The 19,378-nt window shown below is 36.1% G+C and overlaps 1 protein-coding gene across 1 annotated transcript in view; it reads right to left on the bottom strand.

Annotated features, from left to right (window-relative positions):
* DDX10 (DEAD-box helicase 10) overlaps positions 1 to 19,378 on the bottom strand; it is a 203,794-nt gene that overhangs the window by 157,740 nt on the left and 26,676 nt on the right. The window contains exons 10-12 of the mRNA XM_084895146.1: positions 8,459 to 8,560; positions 7,238 to 7,325; positions 2,486 to 2,574 (exon numbers count right to left, since the gene is read on the bottom strand). Of these exons, the coding sequence (XP_084751272.1) occupies positions 2,486 to 2,574; positions 7,238 to 7,325; positions 8,459 to 8,560 (279 nt within the window). The remainder of the gene's footprint in view (positions 1 to 2,485; positions 2,575 to 7,237; positions 7,326 to 8,458; positions 8,561 to 19,378) is intronic.

Genomic DNA, 19,378 nt, shown 5'->3' with positions numbered 1-19,378 from the left:
TATAGGTCTCAGCAAAGAATAAACTCCAGTATCACGGTCCTCCCTTCGGAGAAATATAATGGTAATCACTTCTACAGAAAAAATTTTCAAACCAGAGACAAAAAATAAAATAAGGTTCACTTTATGATCAGGTCTTTCCCAGCTTCTAAATTCCCACTGATAGATTGGAAATAAATTCTTAAAGCACAGCCTGTTATAACAGCTAACATTACAACATGGATCCACTGCCTTTTTTCTTTAAGACATGATCCATAGAAACTGCGAAGTATAATGATAACATGGAGATTCAGAAATAGGGCTGTTAAGGTTCAAATCCTGGCTCTGTTACTTACTAGTTGTATGATCAAAAGGCATTACTTAACCTCTCTATACCTCAGTTCCTTCATTTGTAAAATGGTATGATAAGAAGGATTGTTTTAAGAATAAAATGATAGGGTTGTTGCAAGAATAAAATGTTCATAGATGCAATGCACTTAAAATCATGCCTGGCACACAGGCAACTACTACTGAGAACTTGTCATTATTGCTGCTATAAGAGCTATGATTGGGATCACAAAATCATTTCTCTCAGTGTATTACAATTACACTTATATGTCCCTCTAAGCTCCTAAAACTTACAACTCCTTTAAGGTAGGAGTATATACACATCTGTAATTTTAACAGCTAGCACAATAAAATGTATATGTTAAGTATTCAAAATATGATTTTTCTAGTAAAATAATTTTGTATACCTATATTATATCCTGCATACATAGCAGTGCTTTAGTTATCAAAGGCTTCTAAAGGAAATTATAATTACAATTAAACTGTACCAGTTATTTAGATGGCGAAGTTAACTTTCTGCCTTCCCTAAACATCACCAATATAAAGCAAAGGTCTTCAATTATAAACAGATAAGATCTACTGGCACCTGTGGCAATAAAATGTCCCCTAAATATGGTCCTACAGTGTTAAAGACTTGTGCCTCTCCTGTTGCTAATCTCTCAACTAAGTCATTCAGACAACCAGAATAGAATTTCATGAGTAACTAGTATATAAACAGATAAACAAAAATGTGTTATCTATGCATGTGGTTTTTCCTAAGCCAACGATTTTCAACCAGTATGCCGCAAGAATTTTTAAAACATGCAATATCTGACCTAATGTGCATATTTCTCTTATATATCACTCTAACAGGGAGAGCAAAGCAGCAGCCCACCCAGATAAAAGTTTTATTAGACTCATTTTATAGGTAAAGACACTAAAATTCCTGGAGAGCTGGCTAAATATATAGAACTGGACTTAACAGTACATATATCATCACAGACTAGGAAATTTCATGCTGAATTTCAAAGTATGATCTACCTCAAGAGTGCTTCTATAGGATATTGTCAGTGCTTTTCCCACAGGTAGAACTCATTAAAAAATGGATGCTCCTCCTTTATAGCCAAAAATGTTAAGAAAAAATCCTGCAAATTCTAAGCCTAAACAAGACCAAGAGTTTTATTTTCATATAATAGTAATCTCAGTTACTAAACAGGGACATTTTGCCATGGTAACTGTGAGTACCTATAAGAAAAACCAAGACACAGAGAATATTTAGGCAGTACGCAGTATAGAAACCAATTTAAAATAAAGGAAGAACTGCCCGTCCAATGTGGCTCAGTTGTTTGGGCGCCTATCCATGCACCAAGAAGTTGTAGAGTAGATTCTTGGTCAGGGCAAGATTCAGGCATGATCCCCAGTAGGGTTGCGTGCATGAGGCAGGTGATCAATATTTCTCTTTCTTTGATTTTTCTATCTTTCTCTCCTCTTTTTCTCTCTTTAAAATCAATAAAAACAGCCGGGACCGGTTTGGCTCAGTGGATAGAGCGTTGGCCTGGGGACTGAAAGGTCCCGGGTTCGATTCCGGTCAAGGGCATGTACCTTGGTTGCGGGCACATCCCCAGTGGGGGGTGTGCAAGAGGCAGCTGATCGATGATTCTCTCTCATCGATGTTTCTAACTGTCCCTCTCAATTCCTCTCTGTGTAAAATCAATAAAATATATTTAAGAAAATAAAATAAATAAATAAATAAAATCAATAGAAACATATTTTAAAAATTAATAACAATAAAATATAAGGAAGAACTGAGGAAGTTATTTGTATCCAAAGCATAAAAAAACTGTCTATTGCAATTCAGGCCAGCATTTCAGAAAATAAGAGGAATTTAGACATTTAAAGATTTCAAAGAACGCTTATCAATTGCTCGCCATCTCCTTTAAGACCATACTATAGGAAGCTGCAGGGAATTTATACTTACAAGTAAGAAAATTCTTTTTTATAATAAGAGCTAAATGCTCAACTAGTCTTCCAGTTTATAGAATCTTTTCCTCTTCAGATCATTAACAGATTATCTTAATGTAAGGCAGAGTGGTTAAAACTAGGACTGGCTGATAGCCAGGTTCCAAAGGAATTGCCTCTAACTTTGAGGATTCACAATTAAAGCTATAATATGGATACTTACAGGGCATATTCAGGTATAGGTAACTTGCTCACATCAAATATTTCTTTATCCTTCATCAGATATACTGAACGTATATAGGAGACAAAACACTGTAAAAGAGTTTTAAATATACAACATATAAATAGTCAGAAATGGAAAATGAATTAAAGCAAGATAAAATAAAATTAACCAAAGGGTAAAATTCAACAGTAGTAAAAAACTTCAAAAATGGTTGAGCCAAGCCAGCATGGCTCAGTGGTTGAGCATCCACCTATGAACCAAGAGATCATGGTTAGATTCCCAGTCAGGGCGTATGCCCGGATTGTGGGCTCAATCCCTATTGTGGGGCATGCAGGAAGCAGCCAATCAATGATTCTCTCTCTTCATTAATGTTTCTATCTCTTTTTCTCTTTCCCTTCCTCTCTGAAATCAATTGAAAAATATATTTTTTAAATAGTTGAGTGTATCCCCATTATACACACACACACACACACACACACACACAAAAAAAAAAAAAAAAAAAAAAAAAACCTACTTTTTAAAACTATAATACCAAAAGACTTAAGATTTGGTTTCATCAAGCCAACTCAACATAGAATGTCACCTTCTCAAGAAGCTGTTCTAGAAGCTGTTATTATTACTCAGTTGCAATGTGATATAATGGGAAAACCACAGGCTTTAGAATAATACGGGTGATAATATGAGCTCCAAATTTTACACGCTGAGCACGCCTCTTCCTTCTGTCAGTTCCCTCACATATCAAACAGAGATAACAGCACCTTCTACTATGAGGAGTAAATGAGAAAATGTATTTAGAATACCTGGGCTTATCTTCTGGAATGCAGAAAGTATCAATAAATGCTCATTTATTAGTAATAACTATCATCATAGTAGTCAAAGGATGTTTTCCATCAAAACAAGATTTTATCATTTTTAACTAAATTAAGCTTTATAAAATCATGATAGGAACAAGTTTATTCCTAAATTTATTCCTTTTCTATTATAATTTCAAATAGTATATCATCATCGTAATTTTAAGTAATTTGTTATCATACAATATTTTCTTCTGTTTTGTTTTTATAAAACTACTTTTATAAGAAAAGCCATACAAATCAAAAATTAAACATGGTCCTAATCCATTGTCATTTTGTAAAATAAACAGGCAACAAAGATCATGAAACATCTAAGCAGGCATTTTTATTGTTAGATTTTCAAATTAATTTTTGTAAACCATATGTAATTTCCATTTATTTCTCAACTTCACATTTTCTCTAACTTTACACTAATCCTTTCTTCAAAATATGTACAGGAATCCTCAAACCACTTTCCCTGTCTAGGGTAGGAACAATGAATGGTCCAGTTCAAGGATAATTTTTCCCCATACAACCATCCACAAGAAATCACCCCCGTTGCTTATTGCTCTTGTTCTAACCGGATTAAAATCAAAAACTAGAAAAATCACTTCTATGAAACTAGATACTAGCTTGCTGCTGCTGGCAATACAGTTAGCCAGGCTGTTAAGCCATGCGTGAAACCCAATAAGTCACATCATTTATTTCAACGTGCTTTCCTATAATCTGTTCTGGAAGGCTCATTTTGTGACATGTACAAACCGGTGGAACAGCATCCTTCCAGTTTGTCTTATTTCCTGATTCTCAACTGAACGACCTCCTTGGTATATGATAAATCACAACATATATTAATTTATGTATATTATTTTTATATGTACATACTATTTCAACAGCTTTCAAATGAAAGATTGTGCTCCTCGCTGAAACCGGTTTGGCTCAGTGGATAGGGCGTCAACCTGCGGACTGAAGGATCCCAGGTTCGATTCCGGTCAAGGGCATGTGCCTTGGTTGCGGGAATATCCCCAGTTGGGGGTGTGCAGGAGGCAGCTGATCGATATCTCTCTCTCATCGATGTTTCTGGTTTTCTATCCCTCTTTCTTTCTCTCTGGGGAAACTCAATAAAATACTAAAAAAAAAAAAACAAAAAAAAAAACATAAAAAACGTATTTTAAAAAAAGGAAGATTGTGCTCCTAGCTTACAGTATGTCTATAAATCTCATGTGCATTCCCAAATACACACCCTAATAGTACAAGGGAAAAAAAATGTGTCTCAAGTCACTTCACATTTCAGATGAAACGAGCTTACAGAAGTTCAACTTTGCATAGTTCATTATTTGGTTTTCTTATATTGTGGAATTAGTCTCTCCTGAGTTTATCATGGAAGTTATAAAGAAACGCAGACTATATCAGAATCTCAGGTCTGCCACTAATAGCCATGTAGCGCTGAACAATTTTTAATTTTCTCACGGTACTATAGACTCATCTATAAAATTAAATCAGAAACACCTACTAATAGGTTGTTGGGAAGATTAAAACAGTGCACAAACTGCCTCATAAAAGTCATGTCATGGCTAAGTGTCTAACACATAGTAAGCATTCAACTTCTAGCTTTTATGTATTTGAAGAACAGCGATGATAATTTGATTTAACTGTAACTTATTTTTTTTTAATTTAAGACCTGCTCTTTAAGTAAAACTTTTTTTGCTGAAAATACCCAGTTTCAAAATCATCTCATAAAAGCCTGACTACTGTCTGTATTTCCACTTGGGCTCCTCTATTAGGATGCCCTTTTCACATATCCTCATATTTTCTGCCTCCCACTTCATCTCTCTGCTGAATAGAATCCATCCTCTGAATCTCTACTCTCTAACTCACCGATGGAGTGCAATGGTAAGTGCAGATGTACATGGCGAATGTAGATCATAAATATGATATAAGTAAGAGTGTTGAAAATGAAGAGCTTTATAACAGAGACTCAAATATTTGTCAATCCAAAGAATGGATAGCTGTACTCACAATGCAAATTAATTTCACATCTTCCTTTTCAAAAAAATCTACTGCTAGGGAAGAACTAAAAAATAAGTTTAACTTAAAGTGACACATCTTTTTTGTTATTTGCTAATCAAGAGAATTTCTAAGTCCTAAAAAGTAATTTACGAGCATTAAATCATATTTATTAGTATAAGTTAAAATCTCATTCCTAAAGACAATTTAACAAGAGCGTTATGCTTTCCAGAAATTCACACTAATATAATTAGAGATGATAATCTTATACTCAAGGAAGTGCAACCAGGAGTTAGAGTAACTTTACTGAAGAAATCAAAAGTTGATAACTTTTCAAGTATACTAGAAATCTGGTCACTATGCACTGAAAAATCATCTTTAAAAAGATTTTTCTATGGATAACAGAAATATTTAATTTTTTTGAAGTTAAAGCATAAACTAAACTTTTTCATGTCTCTAATCTCTGTTTTTGTTTTTGTTTTTTAATTAAAAAACGAGAGGCCCAGTGCACAAAATTCAAGCACGGGTAGGGTTCCTGGGCCTGGCAATCAGCCTATTGGGACTGTCTTGTGCAGTCCCAATCAGAGCCAGGCCGACTGGGGCATGGCAGCTGTCAGAAAGGACCTGCCAGATGGAGCCTGCTGGACAGGGGGAGGGACCGTGAGAGATTGACTAAGGGAGCAGCTCCTGCATTGAACGTCTGCCCCCATGTGGTCAGTGCGCATCATAGCAACTGTTGACCAGTCATTCTGGTCATGGCATCATAGCAACTGGTTGACCGGTTGTAATGGTCACTTAGGATATATTGTATATGGACTAGAGGCCCAGTGCTGGGGGGAGGGACTGCTGGCGGTTGGTGGGGTGGCTCCGCCCCCTATAGGGTTTAGGGGGGAACTGATCGAGAGCATGGCCAGCTGGGGGGAGGGGCTAAGGGTAGTTGGCAGACCAGTCCCACCCCCTGATCAAACTCCCAGTGGAGGAGACAATTTGTATATCAGCCTTTTATTATATAGGATTTTAATGCTGATAACTGCAGATATCCCCCTCCCATCCTTTTGTTTACCTCCACCTACTCCATGACCCCTCCCTTGGCCTTTACCAAACTATTGTCCATTTCCATGGGGTATGCATACATGTTCTTTAGCTAATTCCTTCACCTTCCTTACTCAGCCTCTCCCTCTCCCCACTCAGTCACTGGCCAGTCTGTTCCATGTATCCATGCTCTGGCTCCATTTTTTTTTTTTTTTTTAATATATTTTGTTGATTTTGTACAGAGAGGAAGGCAGAGAGATAGAGAGTTAGAAACATCGATGAGAGAGTAATCGATCAGCTGCCTCTTGCACACCCCCTACTGGCTATATGCCCGCAACCAAGGTACATGCCCTTGACCAGAATCGAACCCGGGACCCTTCAGTCCCCAAGCTGACGCTCTATCCATTGAGCCAAATCGGTTTTGGCTCTGGTTCCATTTTGTTTGTCAGTTTATTTTGTTCATTAGATTCCACATATTAGTAAGATCACATAATATTTATCTTTCTCTGACTGGCTTATTTCACTTAGCATAATACTTTCCAGGTCCATCCTTGCTGTCACAAAGGAGATCTTCTTTTTTTTACAGCTGCATAGTACTCCATTATATAAATGTACGTACCATAATTTTTTCATCCACACATCTGCTAATGGGCAGTTGGGCTGTTTCCAGATCTTGGCTACAGTAAATAATATTGCTATAAACATGAGGATGAGTATATTCCTTCTGATAGGTGTTTTGGGATTAAGAGTAAGCTAATCTTATCTGAATAGTACACTCCTTGAATATCTGAAGCATGCAACCAGAAGTATCAGAAAATGATGAAATTTAATTTTATTATACATATACTCCATTACAATAAAGGTTTCAGATTAAAAAATGACTTACCCTTTGAGCTCTTTCTTTTAAATCTTGATCTTGAGCTAAAAATGATTCCAGTTTTTTCTGAACATCAATAAGTTTTTCTGGATTGATTCTTTATTAAAAAACATAAATGTTAAACTAAGACATCTCAATTTTGGAAACTGAAAATAGTACACAGCATTTTCCTATTTTACTAGTACTTTTAAATTTTAATATTATTTCTCATTTATGATCCAGATTAGACTGAAATTACTAAGCAGAAATTTTACTCTCTTGTATATTAATAATGCAGGAAAAAGAAATGAAAGATCAAAGATCTCTAATCATCCTATGCTGAGTGACACTAAGGTTAAGAATACAATGAGCATTGGTAACTTCTTAAGTCTATAAAGTTAAAAGTAGCCTTTTATGGGAGATGATGAAGCATCACTGAAATGGAATAAATGAAATCTAATGTCATTTGTGATTTCTAGTTTCAGTCAAATATCACAAAACTAACTTCAAATAAACAAGTCAACATCGGATATTATCATTTTCCTTATCTGGATATTAAGCACAATATAAAAGAAGTATTACTGGTAGGTTACAGGAATAAATGAAATTCTTACAAGAGTATGGGTTTCACAAAAGAAACCCCATTTGTTTTCTTGATTTTTAGACTGAACCACTTTGTTCCTGAAAGTCTGAGGTGATGACAGATGGTAGTAGATGAGGTGGTTTTACTTAGCTTTTTAATTACAGAAAATTTCGAAATACAAAGGTATACAAAGGTAGACAACTTTTACTCAGATTCAACAATTACCAACTCAGCCAATTTTATTTCATCCAAACTCCTTCACACTCCTGCCCCCAATTAAACAACCTTCCCAATTGTTTTCCTCCAAATAAACGTTAAGGTGCTTCAAAGACTCCAATACAAGTGAGCTTCTGTTCAGTTCTGCTAACACTCAATATAAATATCTTCAATGATAGGGGAACAGAATCCTCTGAAATAGACAACCTTAAAAAATGGCATCCAAGGGATTTAATCCTTCCAACCATCAATGTCTCCTGAAGCTAACAAGTTCTATTTTTCATCTTATTTTAACCTCTAAGAGTCTTCTATAAGTAAAAAATAAACAAAGAAGTCACAAACCAGGCAACAGAATAGATTAGAGGGAGGCGGGAATTGGGCACACATAAGTAAGCATAATAATGTCATGCCTTGTGAACTTGACAATCCCATCATCATACCAGTTGTCTTACCTGATTTCCTTCACAGGCACTTTCCTCTGGAGGAGCTGCTGCACCATCCCTTTCTCTTCTGAGGGCAGCAAAATTAGTAAAGCTTCCCCATCCTCTTTATACCTAAACAAGAAAACAAAATCTGCATTTTATATTTTAACCGTTTGATGAAAAGGTAATAAGGAAGCAAGTTCACCTAGTCTGTATATACAAAAACCTAGCAACTAAACGGTGGAACGAACAGTCGCTATGATGCACACTGACCAACAGGGGGCAGATGCTCAATGCCTCTTAGTCATCTGTATGTCCACTTTGGAGAAATGTCTATTTAGTCCTTTGCCCATTTTTCAATTGGAATGTTTATCTTCCTTTTGTTAAGCTATATTAGATCCTTATATATTTTGGATATTAACCCTTTATCAGATGTATCATTGCCAAATACGTTTTCCCATATAGTGGGCTTCCTTTTCATTTTGTTGATGGTTTGTTTTTTCTTTTTGCTGTGCAGAAAACTTTTTATTTTGATGTAGTCCCATTTGTTTATTTTCTCCTTAGTTTCCTTTGTCCTAGAAGAATTATCCGTAAACATATTGCTACGAGACATGCCTGAGATTTTGGTGCCTATGGCTTCTAGGATTTTCATGGTTTCAAGACTTACATTTAGGTCTTTTATCCATTTTGAGTTTATTCTGGTGTATGGTGTAAGTTGAGGAATACCATTTTTTAAAATTTCTGTAACAACAAAAACTCTGGGGCTCTGAATTCTTTTTCCAAATTTTCCTCACTAACTAGAATTCCTAATGACTTTGTGGCTATACTACAACTGAAGATCTAGATACAAATAAATAAACAAATCAATGAAAAAGAATTTTTTTAATCCTCACTCAAGGATATGTTTGGAGAGAGGGAAGGGAGGGAAAGAGAGAATGAGAGAAAAAGGGAAGGAAAGGGAGGAAGGAGAAAGGAAGGAAGAGATCAGTTGCCTCCCATTAATGTCCCAACTAGGGATTAAACCCAAAATCTCTTGGTGCATGGGATGATGCTCTAATCAATTTTGTCACCTGGCCGGGGCTGGAAAGAATTTCTTAAATAGCTCTATACACGTGGTCGGCAAACTGCAGCTTAGGAGTCACATGCAGCTCTTTGGCCTCTTGAGTGTGGCTCTTCCACAAAATACCATGGCCTGGGCGAGTCTATTTTGAAGAAGTGGCATTAGAAGTTGTTTAAGTTTAAAAAATTTGGCTCTCTAAAGAAATGTCAATCATTTGGCTCTGTTGACTAATGAGTTTGCCGACCACTGCTCTATATCTAAAGCAAGGAGACAATTTCTCATTTAAGCCACTAGAATGTTGTAATAAAATTAGCCATTTAATAAACATGGAACCCAGTACACTAAGGAAATCTAAACATCTTCCTAGGGATTTGGCTAATAAGAAATATATACCTACCCAGTGAACAACTTGCCTCCAATCCAGGTACTTCTTCTCCCTTATCTAGTAAAATCTTATTTTGTGCTGTATCATAATAAATTTCTACATAAACAGGCCAAAAGGCACCCATAGTTACTTAAGCTTCTTGTATTACTTGACTACAGATTTCCCTGATACTTCAGTATCAGCTATTACATGAAAGCAGTGAGACAAAATGGAATTGGGTATTTATGGAAATTTTTTAAAGTCCCAAAAGAAAAAGTAATCTCAAAGCATTCCCTTCAGGTATTCATTCCATAAAATAGGAGGGTAAGTTCTTATAGTTAAATAAAAAATTTACTGAAAAACTGTGGCAGGAATAAATTGAAGAACACAAAGAAATATAAGATGAGTATCTCTATCTTTAGTGATATAACAATCTAGTTAACTAGAACATACACACACACACACACACACACACAATTAAAAGCCATGAGAATATATAATGGAGAACTCCATTGAATGTAGTCTAGGAGTCAAGAAAACCTACCTATGGAAATGACTCTATAAGCTGAGACCTAAAGAACAATTAGAAATTAATCAAATGTTATGAAGAGTCAATTTTCCAGGGGCAAAAGGCAGCAGTTGAGAGAGTCAAGTTTTATCTTCTTCATACTTAATTGCTTTTTCTAGGTTTTCTAGTTGCATGAGTATTCAACAGGAAGAAAAGAGTAAAGGTGAACATCAATGTTTATAGTCGTGAGGACACAAAACAGTTTATCTTATACTAGAGATCCAGTGCATGAAATTCGTGCATGTGGAGAGGAGGTCTCCTCAGCCCTGCCTGGACTCTCTCTAATCCAGGACCACTAACTGCTCACCTGCCTGCCCGCCTGATCGCCCCTAACTGCCCCCCTGCCAGCCTGATCATGCCTAACCGGCCCCCCTGACGGCCTGGTCACCCCTCGCTAACCCTCCTGCAGACCTCGTCGCCCCATGCAGCCTGCTGGTCAGTCGTTTGGTCATCCTTCACTAACCCCCTGCCTGCCTGGTCGCCCCAAGCAGCCTGCTGTTCAGTTGTTACTGTGAGGGCATTGTGACTAATTTGCATATTACCTTTTTATTAGTATAGATTATTATGTATTAATTACTATATTACTTTTCATGCGAACTGTAAACGTGCTTTTGCCCCACTCTGTATTTACGCCTTTTACTAAGTATATTTCATAACTGAAAACCTAGTACCAAATACCTTCCTCATTGTATTTTAAAATAGATTAGTATGACTCAAATGTTTCATCCTCATTTCCTATGAAGAAATATGAATTTAAAGCATCCCCCTTCACAGTGTTGGATTAAACTAACTCTGAAGGCAGAAATCATTACTGTATGAAGTAGTGAGGTAACAGCATGAGCAGACACAATATCTAAGCAACATCAAAACTTCTGAGACTATAAGACTTCATCAAGGGCCTGGGTAAGGGTCAAAAAGGACAGAGATCATTTAATACTGACCACTATGTAGTATACTTACTAAAATGCCCTGAAGGCAACTAGAATAGGGGTGAAGTTAATAAATAAATAAATAAGTAAGTAAGTAAGTAAGTAAATAAATAAATAAATAAATAAGGTTATTTTGTGTGGCCCAAAGGACAATAAAAAGAAGGGAGATTAGTGGGGTGAGGATAAACAAACCTTTTAATATCCTATAACCAAATGGAAAAATGGAGAGAAAAATCAATAGGCACTCGACTCTACACAGGGCCAGACTATAGCCAAAAATAAAGAGAAAGATCTAGAACATCAAAATGTCATCCACTGAAGGTCTCTTTAGATTGACTCATAAATAAGAAGAATAATCTAATTATCTACATCTACGTTATCTACCCATTCATGCTCCCAAGAAGAATCTGGTTAAAGTCACAAGAGGGCCATATGCAAACCTTTCAAAACACTAGCTAACAGAACCTATACTAATAAAAGCCTAGGTGGTCCTCATGCCCTCATGAGTAATATTGTCACAAGATTGCCATGCACATGGGGGGCGATCAGGCTAGCAAGGGAGGGAAGTTGTGGCAATCGGGCCGGCAGGGGAGGGCAGTTAGGGGTGATCAGGCAGGCAGGCAGGTAAGCGGTTAGGAGCCAGCAGTCCTGGATTGCAAGAGGGATGTCCAACTGCCAGTTTAGGCCGGATCCCAGACAAATTTCGTGCACCTCCTGAATTTCGTGCAGTGGGCCTCTAGTATACTAAATATAAAGGCAACACAAGGTTAAAACAGACCACAACACTGAAATTTAGAAGGAAAAGATACCCAAAGGTAAAGGCAAAAATGTCCAAAGTTGAACCCCATAAGGCAAGCATCTAATAAAAAGATTACCAGCTGCCCTAACCAGTATGGCTCAGTGGATAATGTCAGCCTACGGACTGAAGGGTCCCAGATTCAATTCTAGTCAAGAACATGTACCTTGGTGGCAGGCACATCCCCAAGAGGGGGTGTGCAGGAGGTGGCTGATCGATGTTTCTCTCTCATCAATGTTTCTAACTCTCTATCCCTCTCCCTTCCTCTCTGTAAAAAAAAAAAAAAATCAATAAAATATATTTTTTTAATTAAAAAAAAAAAAGATCAGCCATTTTACCTATCTTACATTACACAACTTTTTCCAGAAGCAAAGGAAAGCACAAATTATCTCCCACACACCAACACTCAAAAATTTCCAGTAAGCTTCTATTAAAAAAAAAAAAGCACTTTTAAAAAAAAGGCATAAGCACATTTCACTTTTTTTACGCTTACAAGAATAGTTTATTTACCCATGAGCTAGCTTTTAGATTTTAAAAGCAATATCCAAAGCCCAAGGCTAAGTATATGTATAAAGAGAAATAAATGGTCTTCATAAGAACTACATTTTAAAACTCCTTATATTTAGACAAATTATTTTAAGAGACATTCTAAGCACTATATTAAAAAAAAGCCCAGAATCTGAACCAACAAAAATCTCATTTTCACCATCAGTATTAATGGCATGTTACATTTACATAACTCTTTAGAATTTATAGAGCTTCATTTTATATTAATTTGCCAAACTTAAAAGCAAGCAAACAATGAAAGAAACAAATTAAAAATAAAGTTCCTGAAATGACAAAGGGAATGTGGGGGTGGCACACTGATCACTACATATCAGAGACCTATAATTTCCAATTCATTGCTTTTTTCAACTCTACCAGAATTCCCTCCAGAAAGAAGGATCCTCAATAGATTGATCACGATTTTCTGCTGTCAGGAAACTATCTCTACACCCTAGAGCAGCGTTTTTCAACCGCTGTTCCTGGTGTGCCGTAGGTGCAGACAAGACAAGAATTTTATAATTTTTCACTATTTTGTTTACTTAATATTTCATAATAAAGTAATTATAAAATACTTTCTTTGTGTTTATTTGATTCCTATTCAAGAGAATTACTTTATATATAGTCAATATAGGCACAGAGTTAAATTTTTTAACATTTTCTAATGGTGGTGTGCCTCGTGATTTTTTTCATGAAACAAGTGTGCCTTTGCCCAAAAAAGGTTGAAAAACACTGCCCTAGAGCACACTAGTATTTCTAGCTATAATAGGAGATCCAGATCTATTGGATCCCAATAGTAATTCTTCCATTTGAAATAATGGCAACAGTTTGCCTTCTAGCCAAGAACTATTAATCCTCAATTACTCCCATTCAGATTCCCCATCACACCCTGTTCCAGTTGAGTCTGTAAATACTCTTTGATTTTGATCATCCATACCTTCATTGATAAGAGCATGGGTTCACAACTATCTAGTCACCCTTAGTTCTCCTAGCTTGGCTGGTTCTCCAGGTGAATAATCATAAAATAATATATTTAGAATAATTCCATTTTCATAATTTTTTTAAAATGCACAAATATATATAAAAATATTTCTAGGTGGTAGGATTTGGGTGTTTAATTGTTTTGCCATTGTCTAGAATTTGTATAGTGAATAAGCATTATTTTTATAATAAAACAAGTTATTAAAACCAAGTAAAAAAAACTGTATATGCTTTTAATAATCTACATTTTTTGTATCACTCTTACCTCATTTACACATTTAGCATATTTCCTTATTCTGACCATTACCTTTGAAGACATGTAGGAATTTGCCTTCCATACCTAACATTACATCATTTATACCTAAAATCTGGTGACTAAATATTTGGTTCATGAAAAAATATAAACGAACCACCAGGAGTTCCATTAGTATAGCAATTTTCAACCAGCATACCGCAAGAATTTTAAAACATGCCATACCTATTTAGTCAAGGGCACTGATGTCTTTACCTTCAGATTGTCAAATAAAAAAATGACAACAGCCAATACAACAATAGCTGTTCAGTGTGAATGAATCAAAATTGTACCTATTTTTGGTCAGATCAGCAAAATATATATATATATATTTGGTATCCCACAGAATTTTAATGTTTTTTGGTGTTTTTTTTTTTATTTCATAGAGGAAGGGAGAGAGAGGGAGAGAGAAACATCATCAATGAGAGAGAATCATGGATCAGCTGAGTCTGAGACCCAGGCATGTGCCCTTGACTGGAATCGAACCTGGGACCCTTCGGTCCGCATAATGACGCTCCACCCACTGAGCCAAACCGGTCAGGGCTCCCACAGAATTTTATTAATTAGTTTATATGTTCCATGAGACAAAAATTGCTGTATTTAGTAGATAAAATACTGGATTTGGGGTTAAAATAACTAATTTCAAATCCCTATTGTACTATTTATAATACTGGGTAATGAGTCATTTTATCTCTGTATATCACTTTTTAAAAAATATATATTTTTTATTGATTTCAGAGAGGAAGGGAGAGGGAGAGATAGAAACATCCATGATGAAAGAGGATCATGGACTGGCTGCCTCCTGCACACCCCACACTTTGAGATTGAGCCCACAGCCCAGGCATATGCCCTGACCAGGAATCAAACCATGACCGCCTGGTTCCTAGGTCAACGCTCAACCACTGAGCCATACCGGCCAGGCAATTCTATCATATTTTATTTTATTTATAAGTTATACAATTTGAATGAGATGATCTAGGTCCTTTCAGGAGCTAAAAATCTATCCCTGCAACTACTAATATACTAATCACTGTTCTCAATACAAGTCTGATCAAGAGCCAGAGAAATGGAGACAACTGCTGGTCACATTCTGCTATTCCACAGCTCTTCTCTCTTTTTCCCCCTCCCTATATCTCCTGTTCTCCCTGTGCCTCAGTCTTACCTGTGGCAACCAGCCCCAACAGGGCCTGCCACTGTGGGAGAACAGTGCAGCCAGCCATGCAGACAGCCAGCCATAGGCAGTAGAGTCCAACTGTTCTGTTACTCCTGCTCAACATGGTACAAAGGAGAGCTTATTCCTGGAGAAAAAAGGGTATCTCTGACTCAGAATATCTAAAGACTTACACTAGATTTAAAAAAGAAAAAGACAGGGAAATACCCTGGGAAAAATAAAGTCATCTGCAGCCGAAGGTCTTTTCCTTCCTCAGATATACCTCGTAATTACCTTTATCCTTGAGATTATTAAAGTTTCATATTAGGTGTATTAGACAGCTTCTAAAATGGCCCCCAGTAATCCAGGCCTCCTGGTATTCACACCCTCGTACTCCCCCTCACACACACACTTAATAGTGCTAATTTGTGTAACCACTAGGATACTACAGATAAGATGGAGTGTGACTTCTGAGTCCAAGTCATAAAAGACATTGTAGTTTCCATCTTACTCTCCTTTCCCTCTCATTTACTCTCTCTGATGAGTCAGATGCTATGCTCTGAGAAACTCTATGAAGAGCCAAAACCGGTTTGGCTCAGTGGATAGAGCATCGGTCTGCGGACTGAAAGGTCCCAGGTTCGATTCCGGTCAAGGGCAGGTACATTGGTTGCGGGCACATCCCCAGTGGGGAATGTGCAGCAGACAGCTGGTCGATGTTTCTCTCTCATCGATGTTTCTAACTCTATCCCTCTTCCTTCCTCTCTGTAAAAAAAGTCAATAAAATATATTTTTTTAAAAAGAAAAAAGAAAAAAAAGAAACCTATAAAGAGGACGACCCCATAGAAAGGAACTGAGAGGCACCTCTGACCGATCAGTAAATGATCCTGTCAACAAGCTCAAAAAAGGGTCCATCCCCAGTTAAATCTGAAAATTCTGTGTGACACCTTGGCTGAAGCCTAACAACAACAAAAAAGATGAAACTTAAGTTTTAATAGATTAAGAACATGTGATTAACCAATAGCCAGAAAACCCAGATGACCCACAGAAACCGTAGCATAGTTCTTACTTTAAGTCACTAAATTGTAGAATAACTTGTAACATTGAAACAGCTAATTAATATATTAGCTAAGATCTCTAATTCATGCATCTGATTTGAGAAATTAGTTGTGTTGTATCAAGTGTCCACTCTGCAAGCCATGTGCTAGGCACTCAGAGTACATCACTTAGTAGATAATCTGCCTTGCCTTCATAAAGCTTATATTCTAGTAAAGAGAACAAAAAGCAAATAATAAATATAAGTTAATGCTCTAATATATTTAAAGGTGTTAAGTGCTATGAAAGAAAATAAGAACCATGTTAAGGAGGAGAGGTTGGGGTAGGGTAAGAAAGACAGCCATGTGGATACTTAAGGAAAAAGCATTCCAGAGAAACATAATATAAAGGTCTAAGACAAAAACATGCCTGGCCTACAGGAGAAACAAGACCAGTATGAAGCATAGGATAATAGGAACTGGGGTTGGAAGGGGGTTGCACAGTATAAGCCCAGAAAGCCACTGGTTTTCACTCTTGAATGAAATGGGAAGCCATCAGAGGAGTGACATGATCTGACTTTTTTTTAAAAAGAACCCCTCTGCCTGCTTGGCAAGAGAGCAAGAGCCTGGGAAATAACAGACTCCTAAGAAATATCAGCCCCTTTATCTACCTTGATAGCTAGACTCTTCCTTAGCTCCCAATACTTCTTTGATGCAAAATAATGGATTGATTTTGCCCTCCTTTTTTAAGATTTAAATTTCAGATACCAATAGACAAAGGCAGAAGGCCATGTAAGGAAGTACCAGCCCCTATAAAGGTAACGTGGGCTGAAGCTAGAATCTCTGTAAAGTCAAAGGGAATGAAAGAATTTTCACTAGCAAGTATTGTACCTATCTTAAACCTAAGGTACATGTAGTAAGCTTCAGTAAATTAATACTCATGGAAATTGTCTTCTCACTTTAATTATTTCAATTTACAAACCAATTTAAATTGTTTTCTTCATTATTTTCTATAAAGCACCAGTATTTCCCAAAAACAAGCATCATAAAGTTATCACATTAGAAATTTAAAACACTTCCCATCTGTATATTTGCTGCTGATGATCTAAACTATTGCCCATGAGTGTGCAAAGCAAAGAACTGTCCTCTGCTGTCCCCTAGTGGAACCACCTAAATCACTCCCCACAAAATCCGAGCATCCCAAAACACAGCCAAGATAACTCCAGTGGAACTGGAATATTGCTGGACTGCACTGCTACTCTGGAAAACAAAACAGTAATATATATATATATATATATATATATATATATATATATATATATATATATCTCCATATTTTATATAGCAACCCCCAATTCCTTATATATAAACAGTTACATGAAGTCTCACTTTTTACTGACAGACCCTCACTCCCCAAATGAAAGCATTTTGAAAGTGAGAAGTATCTGATATATAACTATTTTATATTCCCAAATCTTTATTTTCAACTGGGCTTTTTTGTAAGTGGAAGAGGCTGATTTTGTAAGTACCAAACACTGCAAACCCTAAAGATAATTACATTTAAGAAGTTGAAAGTATCATAGGATACAGTTGGTTTTTTTGTGTGTGTGTGTTTTTTTTTTTTTAGGATACAGTTTTATAAAGCTGGACTTAGGTCCCTTGCCTCATTTGTTTCTAAAGAAGATTAACCAATATGTTAAAATGGGTATGGATGATTAAGGGAAACAGAGGGAATTTTTTCTCAATTGCTAAAGATCAAAAGAATTTTAGACACGTGAATAAATTAAAAATTAAAATAGAATAAGTACTTTAAGGCAACAAGTACCTGAATCACCCTTTTCACTTAGCTAAAACACAGAAAAGAAAAAGAAAACTAATTTTCCCCAACTTTAGTTATTTTGCCACAAAGCACTAAGTTCACTTATCTATATTCATGTCATTGTTCAATTCCAAAAGCAAATGCTATCTGGCAACCTGGTTTTAATTACAGCATACACATAAGATTTTAATTAATTTCAATTTTTAATTTAGTCTATATTCAATTCAATTCAATTATCCAAGCTCATGGCCTAAAAAATTTTCTAATTACTATCTCTAAACCCATTAATGGCAACTTTTAAGTGGCAATTTAATCAATTTTTATTAAATTGCCAAAGAAAAATAAGCATTACATATCCTAAACCTTTCCACTCTCTATACATCTAAAAGTGTCAATTCAAAGTATTTTAATTGGTTATGAAGGATCAAACAGGCTTGTACTTTAAAATTTAATGACATTAGAAATTGCATTAAAAAATAGTTTTTCAAATTAGTACTCTCTCTCTTAAAATACAATCAATTGTGATGTTGTTCTACCTCCTCGGCAGCTCCACAGTCATTAAGACCAATTTAATGTTCACCATAGCAAGGTGAACTACATAACATTTTTTTTATTTTTCATTTTTTACTGATTTCAGAGAGTGAGGGAGAGAGTGCAAGAGAAACATCAATGAGAAGATCACTGATTGGCTGTCTCCTGCACACCCCTCTATTGGGGATTGAGCATGTCCCCTGACCGGGAATCAAACCATGACCTCCTTATTTATAGGTCAACACTCAACCACTGAGCCACACCAGCCAGGCTCAACCACACAACATTTTTAAGAACTTCTCCATGAAACAAGAATCCTGAAAATTTGTCCTTCATGAACATTTTCTTGATGCACTAAAATGTCCAATAATCTTCATATAGGAGGAATAATTTCAAAACATTGATAAATGTATTCTATAAAGGAATTAGTTTGCCCTGCCCATGTCAACACTAATGGCACATCTAAAAGCCTGCTTACTCCTGATCCAATATGCTAGTGAGAGACCAGACTCAACTTTATCTAAATAGAGGCCCGTAAGACCACAAAATGCAAATGTGTACATGGGCACCTGTACAATTCATACTTATACATTTGTTGAGAATTAAATAATAAACATTCATTCCAACAATCACAACTAAAAATTTCTGAATATCTCACTAAGAAAGATAATCTGAAATGTACCCAATGCATCAGAGACACTGAAGCACAATGTACTATCTCATAAATGGAAAACAAGGCTGCTATTCTACCTACATCATTTATTTAGATCCCATTAAAAACAATGTTGTCATTCTAAGATAAGTTTGTCTAAATGTAGAAAGACATCAAACATAGAACCCAGTTCTAACCCCATTGCTTATTTAAATTATATAACTGTAATAAAAA

Source organism: Pipistrellus hanaki (assembly GCF_964339955.1).
Source record: "Pipistrellus hanaki genome assembly, chromosome: 9".
Lineage (NCBI taxonomy): Eukaryota > Metazoa > Chordata > Mammalia > Chiroptera > Vespertilionidae > Pipistrellus > Pipistrellus hanaki.
The sequence above is the reverse complement of the archived record's forward strand: the minus strand, read 5'-3'. Positions and strand labels throughout refer to the sequence as shown.